Source organism: Sceloporus occidentalis, unplaced genomic scaffold (assembly GCF_023333645.1).
Source record: "Sceloporus occidentalis isolate IW3139 unplaced genomic scaffold, rSceOcc1.0.p SCAF_3, whole genome shotgun sequence".
Classification (NCBI taxonomy): domain Eukaryota; kingdom Metazoa; phylum Chordata; class Lepidosauria; order Squamata; family Phrynosomatidae; genus Sceloporus; species Sceloporus occidentalis.
The window spans coordinates 121,565,831-121,584,008 of record NW_028316983.1 but is presented as its reverse complement, the minus strand read 5'-3'; the positions used below and the strand labels follow the sequence as shown (position 1 = coordinate 121,584,008).

The window sequence follows — 18,178 nt, the reverse complement described above, 5'->3', positions numbered from 1 at the left end:
AATGTAAATTTGATATTTTTCTTCCATATTTTTTCTCATTTATCATAATCGATTGCTTGTCAGGATTCTCCTTCCATATCTTTCATTACTGAGACTATTTTCTTTCAATGTCCTTTCTGAATCTTGCCCAAAAGTCCTTTGCTTTAATCAGCGAATCTAATCTGTATTTTTTTCTGCTTCCACGTCACTGTGATTCCTTCCACCTCCTCCCATCTGAAGGGTACTCCATGTACTTTCAGCTGATATGTCAAAAAATGATAATCTCTTCTTGCTCTGAGTGTTATCGTGACACATCTTTAAAGATATGAATTTGTCTCCCTTCGATTATCAATTCTTTTTCATAGCTAGTTTGTATGATTAAATTGCGACTCTATCTTCGGACACAATGCACAATTACGTCCCTCGGAAGACCTTTGAGCTTCGCAACTTTAGTAGAGAGATGATACATATTGTCTATCTCCCAGGGAAAGTGTTGCGCTGTTTCTTGGACAAAATCTGCCAAGATTTGGGTTAGAAATTTATATAGGCCTTCATCATCTGCTTCTGGGATACCTCTCAGTTTCAGGGATCTCTCTCCGGTTTTATTTTCTATTTTAGTTACATAAATCCTGTCCTCTTCTCTTTCTTTAGTCGGTCTCTTCACATTCTCTTCTGTTTGCTTAAACTCATTTTCCAAATTTTCCACTTTCTCTATAATTCTTCCCATATTTTTCATTATTGTTTCCAAATTTTGATTTCTGATCTTCAGTTCCCCCTAATTTTCTCCTTTATCTCTTCGTTCATCTCATTTTTTATCTTCTCATTATCCTCTCTGATTCCTGTTCTTATTTTTTGTAATTCTTCCATCACGAATTCATTTTGCTCTATATTTTTCAAGGGAGTATCTGCTGATGGACGTCTCTGCATCTGACTTGGTTGCATCAGCTGCTGAGTATATTTTTCCCCTGAAGCCATGATTCTCAAGTACGCAGCTAACGTGCTGTGTCTAAGTCTGGCCACCAGATGGCTCCCTCTGGCCGCTTTTGTAAATTTAGAGTTCTGTAGACACAACACTTCCTTGTTTTCAATTTTGGGGGCTAATCTCTGGGTTCAGAGATTTACTACTTTTCCTGTATTACCAGGACAAACTTTTTGCTTGAAGCTTTATTGTTTCTATCATATGATTCCTACCCAGTGAAAATACATCGTATCTGTGTTTCTTTTCTTGGTCTATATCAAACTTTCCTTTCCAGGACACAAACAAAGAGAAGGGAGACCAAAAGAAAATGGGGGAATGCTTTTTCTCTTAAGTTTACTTTTCACTCCTATACTTCTATCCTTTTCTCCTCATAGTTTAAACTTCTCCATACTACTGTGCTACTTCCACAAGCATTATCTTTCTTTTTATATTTAAATAAAAGGGATTTTTTTAATTCTCCCCTTTTTTCCTCTTCCAGTAGTTTACGCGCTTACTTTTAATCTCTTGAGTCTTCCTCCAAAAGTTGGAATAAAGTGTAGAGAGATGTGGTTAAAATGACTCCCCTCCACACTTTTATTTCTGTTCTTTCTTGCAAATTTAGAAAGCAGCGGCAGCATCCTTCGGCTCTTTGTTCGCAGGAAGTTCCAGATCCTGTCTTGAATAAACAGTTAAATTGACCTCTGGAGATGCATGCCAAAGTTACAGATGCCTGCTTCATAAAAGGTGTTTAACTATTTGAACTAATGGCAGTAGAATTCAAAAACAGAGCCATGCTCATCTGGAAAATCAGTATGCAATCTTGTAGCACCTTTGAGACTAACTGAAAGAAAGAAACATGCATCTGAGGAAGTAGTCTCAAGTCTACAAAAGCTCATGCTGCCAACTTCTTCCTTTCAGTTAATCTCACGGGCACTGCAAGATCCCTTTGCATCTTTGAACTAATGATACTGCAATAGTTATTTTGAAGTCTGATATATGGTATATGGTGCTGACTGGTGCTTGTGGTTGGCAAGAGAGGAACTGGGACAATATATTCTTCCTGAAGAAAACATTCCAAATGGTGCCTCTCCAGTCCAACCTTGCTTATCACTAATTGATATGGGGCACAGTTGCTTAAAGCATCCTCTTTTATGTACAGGCTTTATTCCACCAAATGGGAACTATATATCTCTCATTCATTTCAAGGAGGCTTATGGAAGAGAACTTTCCTAATTGGCCATGATCCATTGGTCTGTTTGTCACTCACCTTGTATTAAAATGCACACCATGTTTGCTAAGCCAAAGTGCACAAAGTGATATTCCCAAACCAAAAGTAATGGCAACTTTTATTTCTCAGTCTACTACTAACTTAAATGTTTTTTTGTTTTTTTTTTTTTAAAAACTCTGATTATCACAGATACACAAGAATCCAGACTTGTAGGCAAAAGAGACTCCTTACCAACTTGATTAGCATGTTCTTTACATCAGTGAAGCTGACCCTCAAATGGTCAAGAGATTTATCAACTTGTTTCTAATTAAATAAATTTATTAAAGGGCCAAGCAGAGAAGAGTTTGGAATCAGAATTTGAGTTCTGGTTTTGGGGGAAAGGCAGGGTATAAATAGCACTACAATACTGCTACTATTACTACAACAAATAATAATAAATGAACAGACAGAACATGCTCATCAAATTTGCAGATGACACCATATTAGGAGGAGTAGCTAATATCCCAGAGGATAAGATCAAAATTCAAAATGACTTTAATGTAGAAAGCTGGCCAATACTAACAAGATTAATTTCAACTGGGAGAAAGGTAAGGTTTGGCAGAAAATATGAAATTCACAGATATAGGATAGGGGACACCTGGCTTAACAAGACTGTTTGTGAAAGGGATCTAGGAGTTCTAGTAGACCACAAGTTGAACATGAGTCAACAGTGTGATGCAGCAGCTAAAAAAGGTCAATGCGATTCTAGGCTGCATCATTAGAAGTATAGAGTGTAGATCAAGAGAAGTAATAGTGCCACTCTATTCTGCTTTGGTCAGGCCTCACCTGGAATGCTGTGTCCAGTTCTGGAAACCACAAAGGATATTGACAAGCTGGAGCATGTCCAAAGGAGGGTGACCAAAATGGTCAAGGGCCTGGAAACCATGTCCATTGGGAGAGACTTAGGGAGCTTAGGTATGTTTAGCCTGGAGAAGAGAAGGTGAAGAGGTGATATGATAGCCCTGTTTGAGTATTTGAAGGGATGCCCTGTTGAGGATGGAGCAAGCTTGTTTTCTGCTTCTCCAGAGACTAGGACCTGGAACAATGTATGCAAGCTACAGGAAAAGAGATTCCACCTCAACATTTGGAGGATCCTCCTGACAGTAAGAGGTGCTCAGCAGTGGAACACATTGCCTTGGAGTGTGCTGGAGTCTCCTTATTTGGAGGTTTTTAAGCAGAGGCTGGGTGGTCATCTGTTGGGGGTGTTTTGATTATGTCTTCCTTCATGGCAGGGGTTGTACTGGATGGCCCTTGTGGTCTCTTCAAATTCTATGATTCTATGACCTTAAAATATCCTTTTGCAAAATATCCATAGCAAAATATCCTTTTGTAATGGACATAACAAAAAAAGCCATTTATATTGTTCTTAACCTCTAGCTAGTTGAAGCTCATTCTACAAGTTAGCTTTTCTGACTTTCCCCCTACACGTTTGTTTGAATTCCTTCTTCATGATTTCCCCCCTTTTTTATTTCTTATACATGTCTCTTTTAAAAATTAGCTCAATCGAAAGTTCTTCAGTGATCCATCCTCGTTTCTTGAGACACCTCCCATTTTTCCTCCTCATTGGAACTGTTTGAAATTGTTCCTTCAGTATCTTCCTTTTGAGAAACTTCTATCTATCCTGAACTCCCTTCTTTTTTAGTATTCTTGACCACGGGATCACCCCCAGTATTTCCCTAAGTTTACTGAAATGAGCTTTCCTAAAGTCTACAATTCATGCTTGATTATGTTTGGCATCTCCTTTCCACTGTATAACAAACTCCAGGATAACGTGATCGCTTCCAGATAAGAATCCTGCCACTTCCATCCCAGTAACCAGGTCATTCGTCTTTGTTAGGATCAGATCTAAAACAGTTGATTCCCTTGTTGCCTCTTCCATCTTTTGGACAATGAAATTGTCTACCAGGCAAGAGAGAAATTTGCTAGACCTTACATTCTTGGCTGAGTTTGATGTCCAGCAAATATCTGGATAGTTGAAGTCACCCATCAGTACTACATCTCTCCTTTCTGAGTGTGTGGTCGTCTGTTCTAGAAAGGCATCATGCACTCCCTCAGTCTGTAGGGTCTGTAGTAGAGTTTCACAATAACATCCCTGTTGTTTCTTTTCCCTTTAATTTTTATCCAGATGCTCTCCACCTTGTTTCCAGGATTTAAGTTTCCAGGATCTCTTCACAGGCATGAACATCCCTGACATATAATACTCCACCTCTATTACAACATCCAATCATGAGACTTATCCCACCAGGTTTCAGTGATTCCTGTTATATCGTATTTGGTTTGCTGTGCTAGGAGTTCAAGTTCATCTTGTTTGTTTCCCATGCTCTCTGCATGATCTAAAATCATGGTACACCCACCCCACTCTTTGCTGCTTATGGAAAGTTTTTTTCCTTCCCACTGTTGGGTCCTTCAGGAAGTCAGTTGTATTTGTCTCATAGCTTGGAATATTGGCAACATGTCTGAAAAATTAATCCATATTATATAGAGATGCTTCAGTAAAGATTAGGATTCTAATGCTTAATACAATGGGCTTTCCAGAGTTGCCTGGTTTATATATTTTGGGTAGTAGGTACAGTGAATTCTTGATATCCACTGTGGTTTGGTTCCAGATCCCCATGGACACAAAAATCCGTGGATGCTCAAGTCAAGTTATGTAGACTAGCATAGTAAAATGGCATCTCTTAGATAAAATGGCAAAATCAAGGTGTTTTTTTTTTAATTTATATATTTTAAAAATATTTTCAAATTGTGGACAGTTGATTTTGTGGATAAGAAATCTGTCGATACTGAGGGCTGACTGTATAAGGTGCCTATCAAAGTTCCTGAGGTGTATCCATTCAGATTTGGTTCTGTACATCCATGGGGAATTTTCTAAGTAATTGGAATAATTTCTCCTGATATTCAACAATAGGATCTGTACAGTGTGGTGTCAACCTCTTTAATGGCATTGTTGAAATTGTTTCTGAGAATGTGAATACCATCTTGTTCTATATGGCTGAGATAATATGGTAAATTATGTCTCTTGTTTATTATCTCAGTCTGGCTACAGCATTGAAAGTATTCTATGCTCAACCAAAATCCATGTTCCAAGATTCATAAGGAGTCTGTATAATTTTTTTTAGTACTGAAAAGCATTTCCCTGTGTGTTGATACAATATCCGTTGTTGTATTCTGGAGAGTGAGGTAAAGCTTCTGTGCAGTTACCCTGACTTATGTCACTACTGTCTCTAACATATAAGTTGAGTTATAAATGGCAGAACTGAGCATCCAGATCACAAAAGAACTGTATCATGTGTGGATTTAAATGGGCAGGAAAGGTCTCATGAAAGAACAGGCTCTTCTGCTTGCCTTAGCATATGGCTGGATAGATCCACAATCTTGTCATCTAAATTCATGGTGTATCTTATTGTGGGAGTTGGAGGCTTTGTGTAGGAAAGATTGTTTCTTTATTTAAAAAGAAATTTAAAAAATTAACTCCATCTCACTGATGATTTTTCTATTCCTGGGGGGGGGGGGGGGACCACTATTATTTACCAGAGGCTTGGTTCTGTATGTTTGATTTCACAGTGTAATATTTTTTCTTTATATTTTCTTATTTGCTCTACAGAATGCTGAAGAGACAATGTAATAGTTTCCTGGAGTGAATGTTACAGTTTGTCATGGTACCTCATGTGATGTTATCCATAGTGGATTTTTCACCTTTAGCCCCTTAGGCTTGTCATGACTGATGGAGTATATGGTTGAAACAGATGCCAAAACTACCGTATATATAGCCGAAGGCTTTCATGGCCAGCATCCATAGTTTTTTGTGGGGTCTTGGGGCTATGTGGCCATGTTCTAGAAGAGTTTATTCCTGACGTTTCGTCAGCATCTGTGGCTGGCATCTTCAGAGAATGCTGACCTGGAAGAGAATGGGTGTATATATATACTGTGTGATCCTGGGTAAGGAGGAATGATTCTCATGTTAACCTGTGTATTGTTCTGTTGTTGATGGCTGGGCCTTAGGGTAGGAGGATATGCAAAAGAGTATTAGTGTCTGCTAATTGGTGATCATTGTCTGCTGGGAGAGCCTCTGACCCTGAGTGGTTTCTCATTTGCATTAGCTGAGTTCTAGTTTTGGTGTTCTTCAGGACTGGTAGCCAAACTTTATTTACTTTAAGGGTTTCTTCTTTCCTGTTGAAGTTGTCCAAGTGTCCTGAAGAACACCAAAACCAGGACTCAGCAAATGCACGAGGTGGACTTGTACACAAGTATATACGGTACCCCCTAGGGAGCTGGACTCCCTTGAAGAAGGCTCATGAAGACTAGCCCCTTAACGACTAGGGTAACCTGGCAGGGCAGTTGATACACAGGTTGTTGTTGTTGTTGTTGTTGTTGTTGTTGTTGTTGTTGTTGTGTGTCTGTGGATAATATTGAAATGAACAACTCCCAATCATGCTGGAGGATGTAAAAATGCCTAGAGGGAATACCTCTCTATGAAACTATTGGTTCTCCAATATGATTTTATGACAGAGTGATCAGATGTCGTAACTGGAAAGGAGGACAAGGCATCAGAAAATGTAGGACATTCAAGAAAAATGCAGGATATTACAATATAAAAGATAAAAACAATAATATAAATATAAATTCAGCAATCCTCTACTATTGAAGGGTTGTTTGAAGACTCTCTGTTTGCCTCTCCCCCCCCTTCCTTCCATAAGATCCATTTACAGTACACACACTCACCACTCAATCTAATGCCTCCATTCTGTGCCCTTTTGAACTCTGGCATGCTTGCACAGCTGCAATTCTAACAGCAGCCTCTAGCCTAGAGTAAGGAGAAGGAATTGGTGATCTTCTGCTTTGGCTGGTTGAGGAGATTGAATGGAGGGCATTTGGGAATTTTCTCCCACACCCCAGACAGAATGTTAAAATGTAGGACATATCTGAAAAAAGGAGGACACTGGTCACCCTATTCTATGGTCAACTTCCAGTAGAAGCATATCATAGAATTGTACTGGAGAACCTAGAAAATGCCTAGACAATACATCTTTTTTTAACATATGTAAGTGAAACCATGAGTATTTATTCTGTAGATACAGGGACCATACTGTATACTCAGGTCAAGCATCTGCTGTCAGTGGATATCACTGAGTGTCACCAGTCAGTAATGAACAGGAAGAAAATAGGTCTCTCTCTCTCTCCTTCTTAAAAAATAAACATGCATCATGCACTTTCTTAGATATCCTTTTTCTAAACTAAGATGCCCTGAATGGTTTATGTTTGGTTACTTAAACATTTTCTGCCTACCAGAGACCCCAAACATTTTTAAAGATGGATGAGAAACCATTTTAAAAGGCAGTGTTAAAAAGCAAATACTAGGCAGTATACAATAACAGTTTTGAAGAAATTCAGTGGAGATGAAGCCAGACTGAATGTCTTTGTAAAACGGTTTTACAGTCAAGGTGCTGCTATAGACAAAGCCCTGTCTTGTGTTTTAATTTTCTTCATAGAGGAAGTGTTCAGACCTTACTGAAGAAACAAAACAAAAAGTACTGTGAAGTCTCTATCAGAAATCTTCTGCCACACTGTCTTTACATCAGATGCCCAAGCAGGAAAAGTTGTACCTATTGATATTGTTCAGTCTGTACAGCAGCAAAAGTTTCCACCCCCCCCAAAAAAAAACAAAAAAAAAACCCCCTGGCAACCTTAGGTGGAGCACTGCATTTATACTGTCTTTTGTCTCTACTGCACAGGTTCACTGCAACAATATGTTTGCCAAAGGAGCGAAGATTTTCAGGGAGGTACAATGCCATTTCCGTTCTGATACAAATGAGTGGGAGCCCAACTCCATCTCCTCAGTTCTGGTGTTAGATGATGTCAACCCCAGTGCTCGCTTTGTCACAGTGCCACTACTTCACCACATGGCCAGTGCCATCAAATGCCAGTTCTACTTTGCTGACACCTGGATGATGTTCAGTGAGATCACCTTCCAATCAGGTATGAAACAGAAGGGTGGATGCTGTAACTAATAGTGGTGGGGTTAGGCAGCAGTCAGGATCAGGAAATGGATCTCAAGCAATGTTTTTCTTTCCCAGCTCTGTCAACGAGATCCTTTACCTGGGCTTGTGAAAAAGTGAATTTAGGATCTTTTTGCATGAAAAACAAGTTCTCTGAACGATGACTTTCCCTTTCCCTATAAAACACTGGCTAAATTCAGTTCTTAGTCTCATCTGCAGTAGACTTATTGATCCAATGGCAAATTGGTTAAGTCAGCACATATATATGTTTAATTGATTCAGTAATAATAATAATTATTATTATAATAAAAATGTATTTATATCCCTCCTTTTCCTGTATAACTACAACAAAAACAGTACAATAATGAAATCTAATACACAAATAAGATACAATACAACTACAATAAAATGTATACGATATAAATAAGTCCCACTATTCCCTCCCTCCTTACATATATAACATAATAATTCTAATACAGCAATAATAAAATATAAGTTGCATCATTAAAACAATTAGTTAAAACAGAGACAGGAAGAAGCGGGATATCTTAGGGGATCAGTAGGGAGCAATCATACACTGGTCTATATCATAGAATCATAGAGTTGGAAGAGACCACAAGGGCCATACAGTCCAACCCCCCTGCCATGCAGGAACTCACAATTAAAGCATCCCTGACAGATGACCATTCAGCCACTGTTTAAGGACCTCCAAGGAAGGAGACTCCACCACACTCCGAAGAAATGCGTTCCACTGTCGAACAGCCCTTACTTTCAGCGGAGTAACCAAGTGAATTATTCAGGGAAGGCCTGTTGGAAGAGATCTGTCTTGATGGCCTTTTTAAAGCCATCAGATGTAGTAATATGTCTTATCTCTTCTAACAGGCCATTACATAGTTTGGGAGCGGCAGATGAAAAGGCCCTCTGGGTAACCGCAGCCGGCTTAATCTTTTTTGGCTGCAGTAGGTTTTTCCCAGAGGACCTCAGTGTTTATCATATGAAAGAAAGCGATCCCGCAAGCAGGCTGGACCCAAGCCATGAAAGGCTTTAAAGATCTATGCCAACACCTTATAATGTGCCTGGAAACTAATGGGCAGCTAGTGAAGAGATTTTCAAGTCGGTGTTATGTGGTCACTTCTGGATTTTCCGGTGACCACTCTGGCAGCCATGTTTTGAACTACACTCATCCCTCTGGATTAGCGGATTTGAGATTTGTGGATTTGATTATTTGTGAGTTCCTAGTTGTGTGCATGCTCAGTCCTCTGTCCCTCCCAGGCTTTTCCCCTGTGAGTGACAGAAAAACAAGGGTGGAGAAAACAGCCGGGAGGATGCACACACAGCTATGGACTTGGGAATAATACAGCTCCCTGAAGCTGCTGGCGTGCCCTCCTTCCTTCCCTCCCAAGGCATGAGAGGGGTCTCCAGAACCCTCTCAAACCTTGGGAAAGAAGGAAGAAGTGGCCAGCCAGCTCTCCTTCCTTCTCTCCCAAGGCATGTGGAAAGGACACAGCTGGCATATCAGCCAAAGCTGATAACAAGAGCTCTACAGTAGGGCTACTCTAGTTGGATTTAACAGTTGCAGTTATCATATTGGCCTATATAGCTCAGGACTTTCTCAGGAAGAAGTAGTTTTGTTAGAAGAGATTCTTCTGTTTGGGATGCCAGACAGTAAAACACCTTCTGCACCAAAACACATGCCTTATTGTGGAGTGGTAATATCTCCCTTAGGACAGACACCTTTAGAACATGAGTCAGCAGTATGATGCAGCAGCCAAGAAATCCAATGCAATTCTTGGTTGCATCAACAGGAGTAGAGTCTCTAGATCAAGGGAAGTGATAGTACCATTATATTCTGCTTTGGTCAGGCCTCACCAGTTCAGGAAGGATGTTGACAAACTGTAACATTTCCAGAGGAGGGTGACAAAAATGGTGAAGGGTCTAAAAACCATACCCTATGAGAAAGGCTTAGGGAGCTGGATATACTTAGCCTGATGAAAAGAAGATTAAGAGGGGTCATGTTTAAATATTTGAAGGGATGTCATATCGAAGAGGGAACAGGCTTGTTTTCCACGGCTCCAGAGACTAGGACAAGGAACAATAGATTCAATCTACAGAGAAAGAGATTCCACCTAAATCTCAGAAGGAACTTCCTGACTGTCAAAGCTGTGGAATATGCTTCCTCAAAGTATGGTGAAGTCTCTTTCTTTAGAGGTTTTTAAATGGAGGCTGGATGGCCATCTGTTGGGGTGGTTTAATTGTTTGTTCCTGCATGGCAGGAGGTTGGACTCAGTGGTCCCTGTGGTCTCTTCCAAATGTATGATTCTATGGGCCCAAACAGAGAGGCCAAAATAAAGTTGCTTCAGGTCACTATTTAAATGATGCATGCATTCTAAGAGGCTGGAAGCCGCACTAAACCCACACTCCAGTCCTAAGGACTGGAGCACAGCTTTGGTGCAGCTTCTGGCTTCTTAAAATGCCTGTGTAATTTAAACAGCATGCCTCCAAACTGAACCGAAGCAGCTTTATTTTGACCTGTCTGTTCAGGCACGATTCTACTCCCTTCTCTGAGTTTTGTATCACCATGTGATAAGGCAGGCAGTAGATTTATAAAGGCCCTGGTGGACTGCCATGCATATCAGATAGCCTATGGGAGGCTTGGAGGATTACAAGTTGTATAGACAGATATTTGATGAAATAGGTACAGTGCATCATACCTCCCTCATCTCCACCTCACAAGCCATGTATGCAAACACTATGCTGCACATAGGTTATGATTAGAGTATGAACAATTATGGCTAGGTTTGATTTTGCCAGGAAATAACACAGTTAGTGAACCAGACTGTTTGCCCAGAGGTGTATTTTACCAACTCTTTCATTCTTCTGAAGAAGTCTTACTCGGTTATGGTCATTCTATGTTCTAGTTATTTCTAGATCATACCCTCTGCAATACACAGTTTGAGACAGAATATAAACTTTGATTGGGCAGAATTCTGTTGGTGCATTATTATCAGGGTAAGGGAGGATGCATTGTATTATGCCAACCCCAAATTTTTGTCAAATCAATTGTTTCTGGAGTCCATTCAAGATGCCAATTGTTTCTAGAATCCATTCAAGATCATTATATAACCATAAAGATCTGGGAAACAGTACTTTCTGTTACACTTAGGGCCTCAACAGACCGGCACTAACACCAGCCTCAGGGCAGAGTGGGGGCATAGCATCCGCATGATGCACACCCCAATGCTACCCTGACGCTAGCATCATGCTGTGCACCTAACTGCATGGTGGGCACCGTCATGGCGCTCCTTTGGTGCTGTGTCCAATGACTGGAAAGTGCCACAGCAGCGGCAAAAGCGCCCTTTCTGCAGCTTCTGGCAGGCCTTCCCGGAATAGAGAACCCGGCCTTAGAAAAACATCTGGGAAAGATACTGCTGCTCCCACTGGTTGCTTGTTGGTATGATGTTGTTGACCTTTTGGTCAGTTTTTAACTTGTATGTTTGTTTGTTGTTGTTTTTTGTTCTGTTTTTTAAATATTGCATTGAATTTAATACTTTTTTAAGGAGGGGAGGGTACCAGGGATTTTATATGTTTTGTATTTTTAACTTTGTTAGCCGCCCCGATTGTTCTCAGAGGGGCAGGATACAAATAAATTTTATTATTATTATTATTATTATTATTATTATTATTCTTTTTGCATTGTGGAAAGGCCAGATCAAACCCATGGCATGTAGTTGCTGTGACCCTGATCCAGCAAGGAAAGGGGTATTTACAGGCTGTTCCAAAGAGGCAGTCTGTGAGCCCCCTAGTCTTCAAAGCCCTTTTTGTTGTTCCACACCACCACTAGAGGCTCAGTGGGAACAAAGGAAAGGGCCTTTTTCATCATGACAGTTCCAGCTGCTGGAGTTATCTCTCTTCTTTGCTTTTGAGCACACATTCAGACTTTATTGTCTTGTCGTACACCATTGAAAATCATGTTAAAGTCTTGAAAATCAAGTTAGACACTTCCAGCCATTACTTATATGAATAAAACCTCCTCCTCTTCCTCCTCCTCCTTTTTTTGTTAGATGCTGCCATGTACAACAATTCTGGAGCCATTCCTGAATCTTCAGTTACTCCCACCGCTTATGGTATGACTTATACTTTCTGTTAGATTGGAATGTAAACCATATTGCATGTGATCTAGCTGAAAAATCATAGCTGTTTGTGCTGAGTGTCTCCCCTCCCTCCAGTATCAGTGATACATTTGTTGTTCTTGTGTGCCAGTTGTTTCTGACTTATGGTGACCCCAAGGCTAACCTATCATGGGGTGTTCTTGGCCCTAATTCCAGTTATCATCTGCTTTACCTCAGGCCTATAACTAGAAACTTTGAATTGGGTAGCCTGAGTATGATGGTAACTATCATAGTGAGCACAACCAGTTTCACATTCTTCATCAGAAAATAAAATGTGGGAGAAAATTGTACTTGGGGTGCCCTCATCCCAGGTTGTATGTGTCTTTAAAAGTTATAAACCAGCACACTAGAAATTGACAGATAGCTCATGTAGTGCAGATTTGTGGTTTGTTACAAGTACAGTAATATCACAGGCTCTGTCTGATACATAAATTTTTATCAGTCTGTATTAACAGGGGAAATACTTTTAACTTTGAATGGTTAAGTAACTATAACAGGTATTTAATAGGTAATATAGTATTTATAGAGTTCATGCAACATCTGTCATCACAGTTGTAAATTTACCTAAATGCAACCTACATCTTCCATGTGATTAACTATTGTCTTTGAGTGCTGGAAAAATGCAGTAGTCTACAAGAGAAGGGATAGCTTCAAAAAAGGATTTCCAGATTTTATACTCTAACATGCATTTATTGCTCTGATGAGTGTCTGGGAAGACAGGGATCTAGAACAGCAGTTGGAAATTTGCATAGGCAACTAAGGCCCAAAGCAAACAGGCCAAAAGGATTGCGCCAGGAACGTGCCAGCCCAATTGCACCAGGACTGCACTGCCACTACAGTCCCAAATCTGGCCACTGGCAGGAGCGGATTATGTCTGCTCATTTTTGTGTTTGCTTTTCTGGGTTGGAGTGCAATCTGCCTGCTCTGGCCGCTTTGGGGGTGTGTGTCGTCTGAATGCCACACACCCAACGCAGCCCAAAGCCGGTGCTTTTGGCCCATCTGTTTTGGGCTTAAATTGCCAGCTGTGACTCTTGTTTTTCATAAGTTCTCACAATCTCCTCCATGTTCTGACAGATCCAACCCTCAAGGTTGATGACAGCAATACTCGAATCTTGATTGGCTGTCTAGTGGCCATCATCTTTATTCTGGTGGCTATCATAGTAATCATCCTCTGGAGACAATTTTGGAAAAAGATGTTGGAAAAGGTAAGACTACAGAACAGGTGCAGAGCATGTCTAAATTGTAAACATAATGTGAATTGGACAACATGGCAAAGTAAATTGCTAGCTCAGTGGCTGGCACTCAGGAGCAAGTGGCTGTATTGAAATTTGCTTCTCCTATATGGTATAATTTTGAGGGAAGTGTGGTATTTGGATTTATTTCAAGCATGTGAGCATCATACAGATAATGTTTAAGATTTGAAGCAACCTATTCAGGAGGCTTTCAGTAATTTAGAAATTATTTAGGAAACATATTCAGAGGCAGCCATGCTGGATATTAAGCATGATAAAACAAAATCCATAATCTGTGAAAAGTATCTTGGATTTTGGATTTAAAAATAATATTTTTTTAGTAATTATCTATCTATACGGGTAGCTTACTTTACTGAGAATGAACTTAATGTTATATCGGAGATACTGTATGTGAATAGTCTTGTGATTCTGTTGGGTTTTTTTAAGTTTGAAGAATAGCCCTGGAGACTGCAGTTTTGAATATAAAATTTCAAGAAAGGGAATACACAATGCTTTCCCATCATATGTCTACTCAAACACATATTTTTCTATGCACAAGGGAAGAGATACAAAGATTTCGTGTTATTTTACATAAAAGGAAAAAAGCAGCTTATGTCTGTTGATTCTGAATGGGCAAACTATTAGAGAACAGAATATTAAGCTACTTCAGACCTTTCACCATTCTTCCCCACACAAACTAACAGCTTTGTACAAGTGTTTTTAATAAATTAAACACTTGGAAAAATTTTCAGTCATAAGTATCACTGCTGAAGATGAGAGGGTTCCCCCTTCTGTTTCCTTATAGTTCCTCTGGTTTTCTTCTCTGTGTTCTTACCATTTTCAATTCTAGCCAGGAGAATTTTGAAAATTAACTCTTGCTTTGGAAACTTGCCATATTATTCAGTTCCTTTCATTTATTTGTCCTTCAGCCTCTCCACTCATGACAGTTACCAAGGCATTTAATGTGCATTGATAAAACAATGGAAAAACTGTAATTGAACAAAATCATGTGAATGGAGGATGGTGGAGGGGAAAGCTTAAATAAGATGTTATTAGAGATGAAAGTTTTGGCAAACTTTCTTTTTGTACAATAATCTGTACAAAATTCCAGCCCACCCAAAATGAGAGTTCTTAATGTATTAGCTCCACCTTAGAAACAAGATTATCTGGAACTCCAAAAATGGGGCTGAAAGAAATGCAACTAAGTAGAAGATTGAAAGCATACATGCTTTGAAATGTATAATTTCCTGATAATTTTGAAGCCATGTAAAAACTTGTGTATGTGTGCCCATGTGCACATTTTCCCAAAAAAATTTCAGAGAAAAAGAAAATTTTTCAGAAAAAAGAAAAGAAAAATACGCTGACTCTGTTGATTGCAAGATCGGCAGGTTGGTAGTTCAAGACCCCAGTGCCACATGATGGAGTGAACTCCCCTCACTAGTCCCAGCTTCTGCAACCTAGCCATTCGAAAGCATGCAAATGCAAGTAGATAAATAGGTACCACTCCGGTGGGAAGGTAAACAGCATTCTGTGCAATCATGCTGGCCACATGATCACAGAGTTATCTCTGACAATGCTGGCTCTTCGGCTTAGTAATGGAGATAAGCACCACTCCCTATCGTCAGACATGACTTGACAACCTTGTCATTGGGGAATACCTTTACCCTACCTTTTTACCCATTGCATATTGAAAGTCACTTTGTTACTTTACAGTGGTATGCTAAAAAGTTCTCGGCCCAATGTAGTTCCCAAAATCTGATTTTGTCAATATCGCTTCAAAGAGTGTTCTTTTGTCTTGTAAACAGCGAATTTGCAGGATCGTAGCTCTAATTTTTGAATTTTTTCAGATTATTGATAGAATCATGTCAAGGAAAAGTGTGGAATTTTCAAGTGCTGAATTCCAGGCCATCATGAAGTTCCTGCAGAAGAAAACACCAAAAGAAAACCCTGAGTGCATGATGCAAACACTGAGTGACAAATGCCTATTATAGTCAACTGTGAAGAAGTGGTGTGCCAACTTATTTTGAGACCGAAGGTCTGGGAGATCTTTAATAGTGCCATCTCCTGAAATTATTGAACTTGTTCATGACCTGATTTTGGCAGGTTGGCAAATCTCAGCTAAAACAATTGCTGAGACACTAGCGATATCCTGGGAATGCACTGAGTTTATAATTCATGAACAGTTGGCTACGCAGAAGCTGTCAACCAAATGAGTGCCGAAATGTTTGAATGCTGACCAGAAATGAAATTAAGTGGATACCTCCAAATTGATTTTGTAGCATTCTGAGCTATCTAGTGATAATTTTTTGGAATGATTTGTCACTGTTGATGAAACATGGTTAAATCACTATGATCTGGAGATCAAAAAACAACCCTTGCACAGCAGCAATTGAATTCTTCACGGCTGAAGAAATACAAGATTCAAAGGTTATGACCACAGTTTTTGGGATAAGGAGGTATTATGATGACTGACAGTGTTCAGAAAGCCCAAACAATTAATACAGAATATTATTCTAACTAGCTATGCTAATTAAAGGAATAATTGAAGTAAAAACGGCGAGGGAAGCTCCAAAAGGGCCTTCTCTTTTTTGAAAGACAATGCATCTCCTCAGGACGATGGATGTTTTGAAAAAATTGGGATTTGAGTTCATAGACCATCTGTCCTACTAACCAGATCTTACTTCATCTAACTTTTTCCTGTTTCCAAACCTTTAAAAAGTTTAAAAGGAAGGATTTTTTTTTTAATTATAGTGACAATGGTGCAGCAGTGACCACATATCAGTTTTATTTTTATTTTTGGAAGGGTCAAAGAAACTTGAAAACAATATGCCAAGTGCATAAAATAAAACTCCCATAAAAGTACACAAAAACATCAAAAGTAGTAAAACACAGAAAATTATATTGTCTCCAATAGTTCTCAAGAACGTCAAACAAACATAACACAGGCCCGGTACAGACAGGCCCCGAAGGATGCTCTCGTCACGTGCGAGGGGTGCCCCGCCTACATTCCCCTTGCTCCTTGGACATGACAAGGGCGTCCTTGCTGTGCGGCACTGAATAGACAGCATGCATAGCGATGACGTCACTGCTGTGTGGCCTCCAGATGGAGCCGCACAGTAGCGATGTGCTGGCGCCACCGCCAGCTGTTTGCAGCGGCGCAAAAAAGGAGCCACTTTTTAGCGGTCCTTTTTTTTGCGTAGCCACGGTGCACAATTTGGTTACTGCAGTGTGGCTACGCCCCCGGCCACCTCTTCCTGGCGCTCTGTACCACTCTGTACCACTTTAAAGGTAAAAGTTTCCCCTTTGAAGTGATTGTCTAGTCGTGTCCAACTGTAGGGGGCAGTGCTCGTCTCAGTTACTAAGCCGAAGAGCCAGCATTGTCAACGACAAATCTGCGATCATGTGGCCAGCATGACAACACAGAATGCTGATACCTTCCCATCGAAGTGGTACCTGTTTATCTACTTGCACTTTTACTTGCTTTTGAACTGCTTAGTTGGCAGAAGCTGGGACTAGTGATGGGAGCGCACTCCATCACACACCGCTTGGGTCTTGAAGTGCTGATCTGCTGACCTTGCAGTGGCCAGAGTCAGAATCTTAACCACTAAGCCACTGCATCCTTGAATAATGTACTTGTTCCTATTAAAACAACTGAGAAAAAATAAACTAAGACCAGAAATTGTAATGATCTGATACTGTACATAGTCTTAAATAAAAATCTATTTTGTACAAGAAATCACTACAGGCAGTCCCCCAAAATAATAGAATGAGTGAATGCGGAGGTAGCAACAACCTACAAACTCCAGAAAAAACCAAGGAGCTATATTTCAAAAACTCATGCTCCTTCAGACCAGTCTGGAATAGTGTCAAGGTCTGAGTCCCTTAAACGTCTTGTCTTACTTGTTAGTGAATTAGGCTTTGCCTTTTTCCTGTTTTGTTTCATGATACTGGATGCTGGGATATGTCATGCTGGTGGTGCATCTTGTTTGGTCTAGAGATGGCTAATGAGCAAATGTAAAGGGGAGGTAGTTGGCATCAGGAACTGCCAAGGTCAGTTCTGCAGGATTGCCTGGTACAAGAAAAACAGGGCAGTATGAGAAAGGATATGTTTTGCTTTTGTGATGATCAAGTCAGCTTTGCCTAGTTGTTTTAATTGTTGCTGCAGTTGATAACAGATGCCTTAACAAGCCGAACAGAAAATGCATTTCTTTACCAAGCATTTGGCAAAACCCAATTATTATTCAAGCTCTCTCTCTAAGGCTACCTTAGACTGTGTAGTTAACATATTTAAAATATATAAAATCATCAGACATTTTGTCAGCTACGTATATACATATTAATCAACTAACAACATATGATACCTGTTCGTTTAACATGTACAACAATTTTGCATTTCTCCCCCCCAAGATAACACAAACCAGTTTTCACACATAATACCAGCTAGTAGGAACAATGGATCATATCAACATGAATCTATATCTATGTATAACTCTATATATCAAAAGCATACACATCTCAACAGTTCACAGAGCATCAGTATTAAATGTCTATCAGTTAGCACACCTATCAGCACACAA

General features: G+C 39.9%; 1 protein-coding gene across 1 annotated transcript in view; it reads left to right on the top strand.

Moving 5' to 3' along the window:
* Positions 1–18,178, top strand: part of LOC149316674 (discoidin domain-containing receptor 2) — a 76,168-nt gene that overhangs the window by 29,983 nt on the left and 28,007 nt on the right. Inside the window, exons 7-9 of the mRNA XM_089516011.1 lie at positions 7,937–8,180; positions 12,262–12,324; positions 13,444–13,574. Coding sequence (XP_089372137.1) covers positions 7,937–8,180; positions 12,262–12,324; positions 13,444–13,574 — 438 coding nt within the window. The remainder of the gene's footprint in view (positions 1–7,936; positions 8,181–12,261; positions 12,325–13,443; positions 13,575–18,178) is intronic.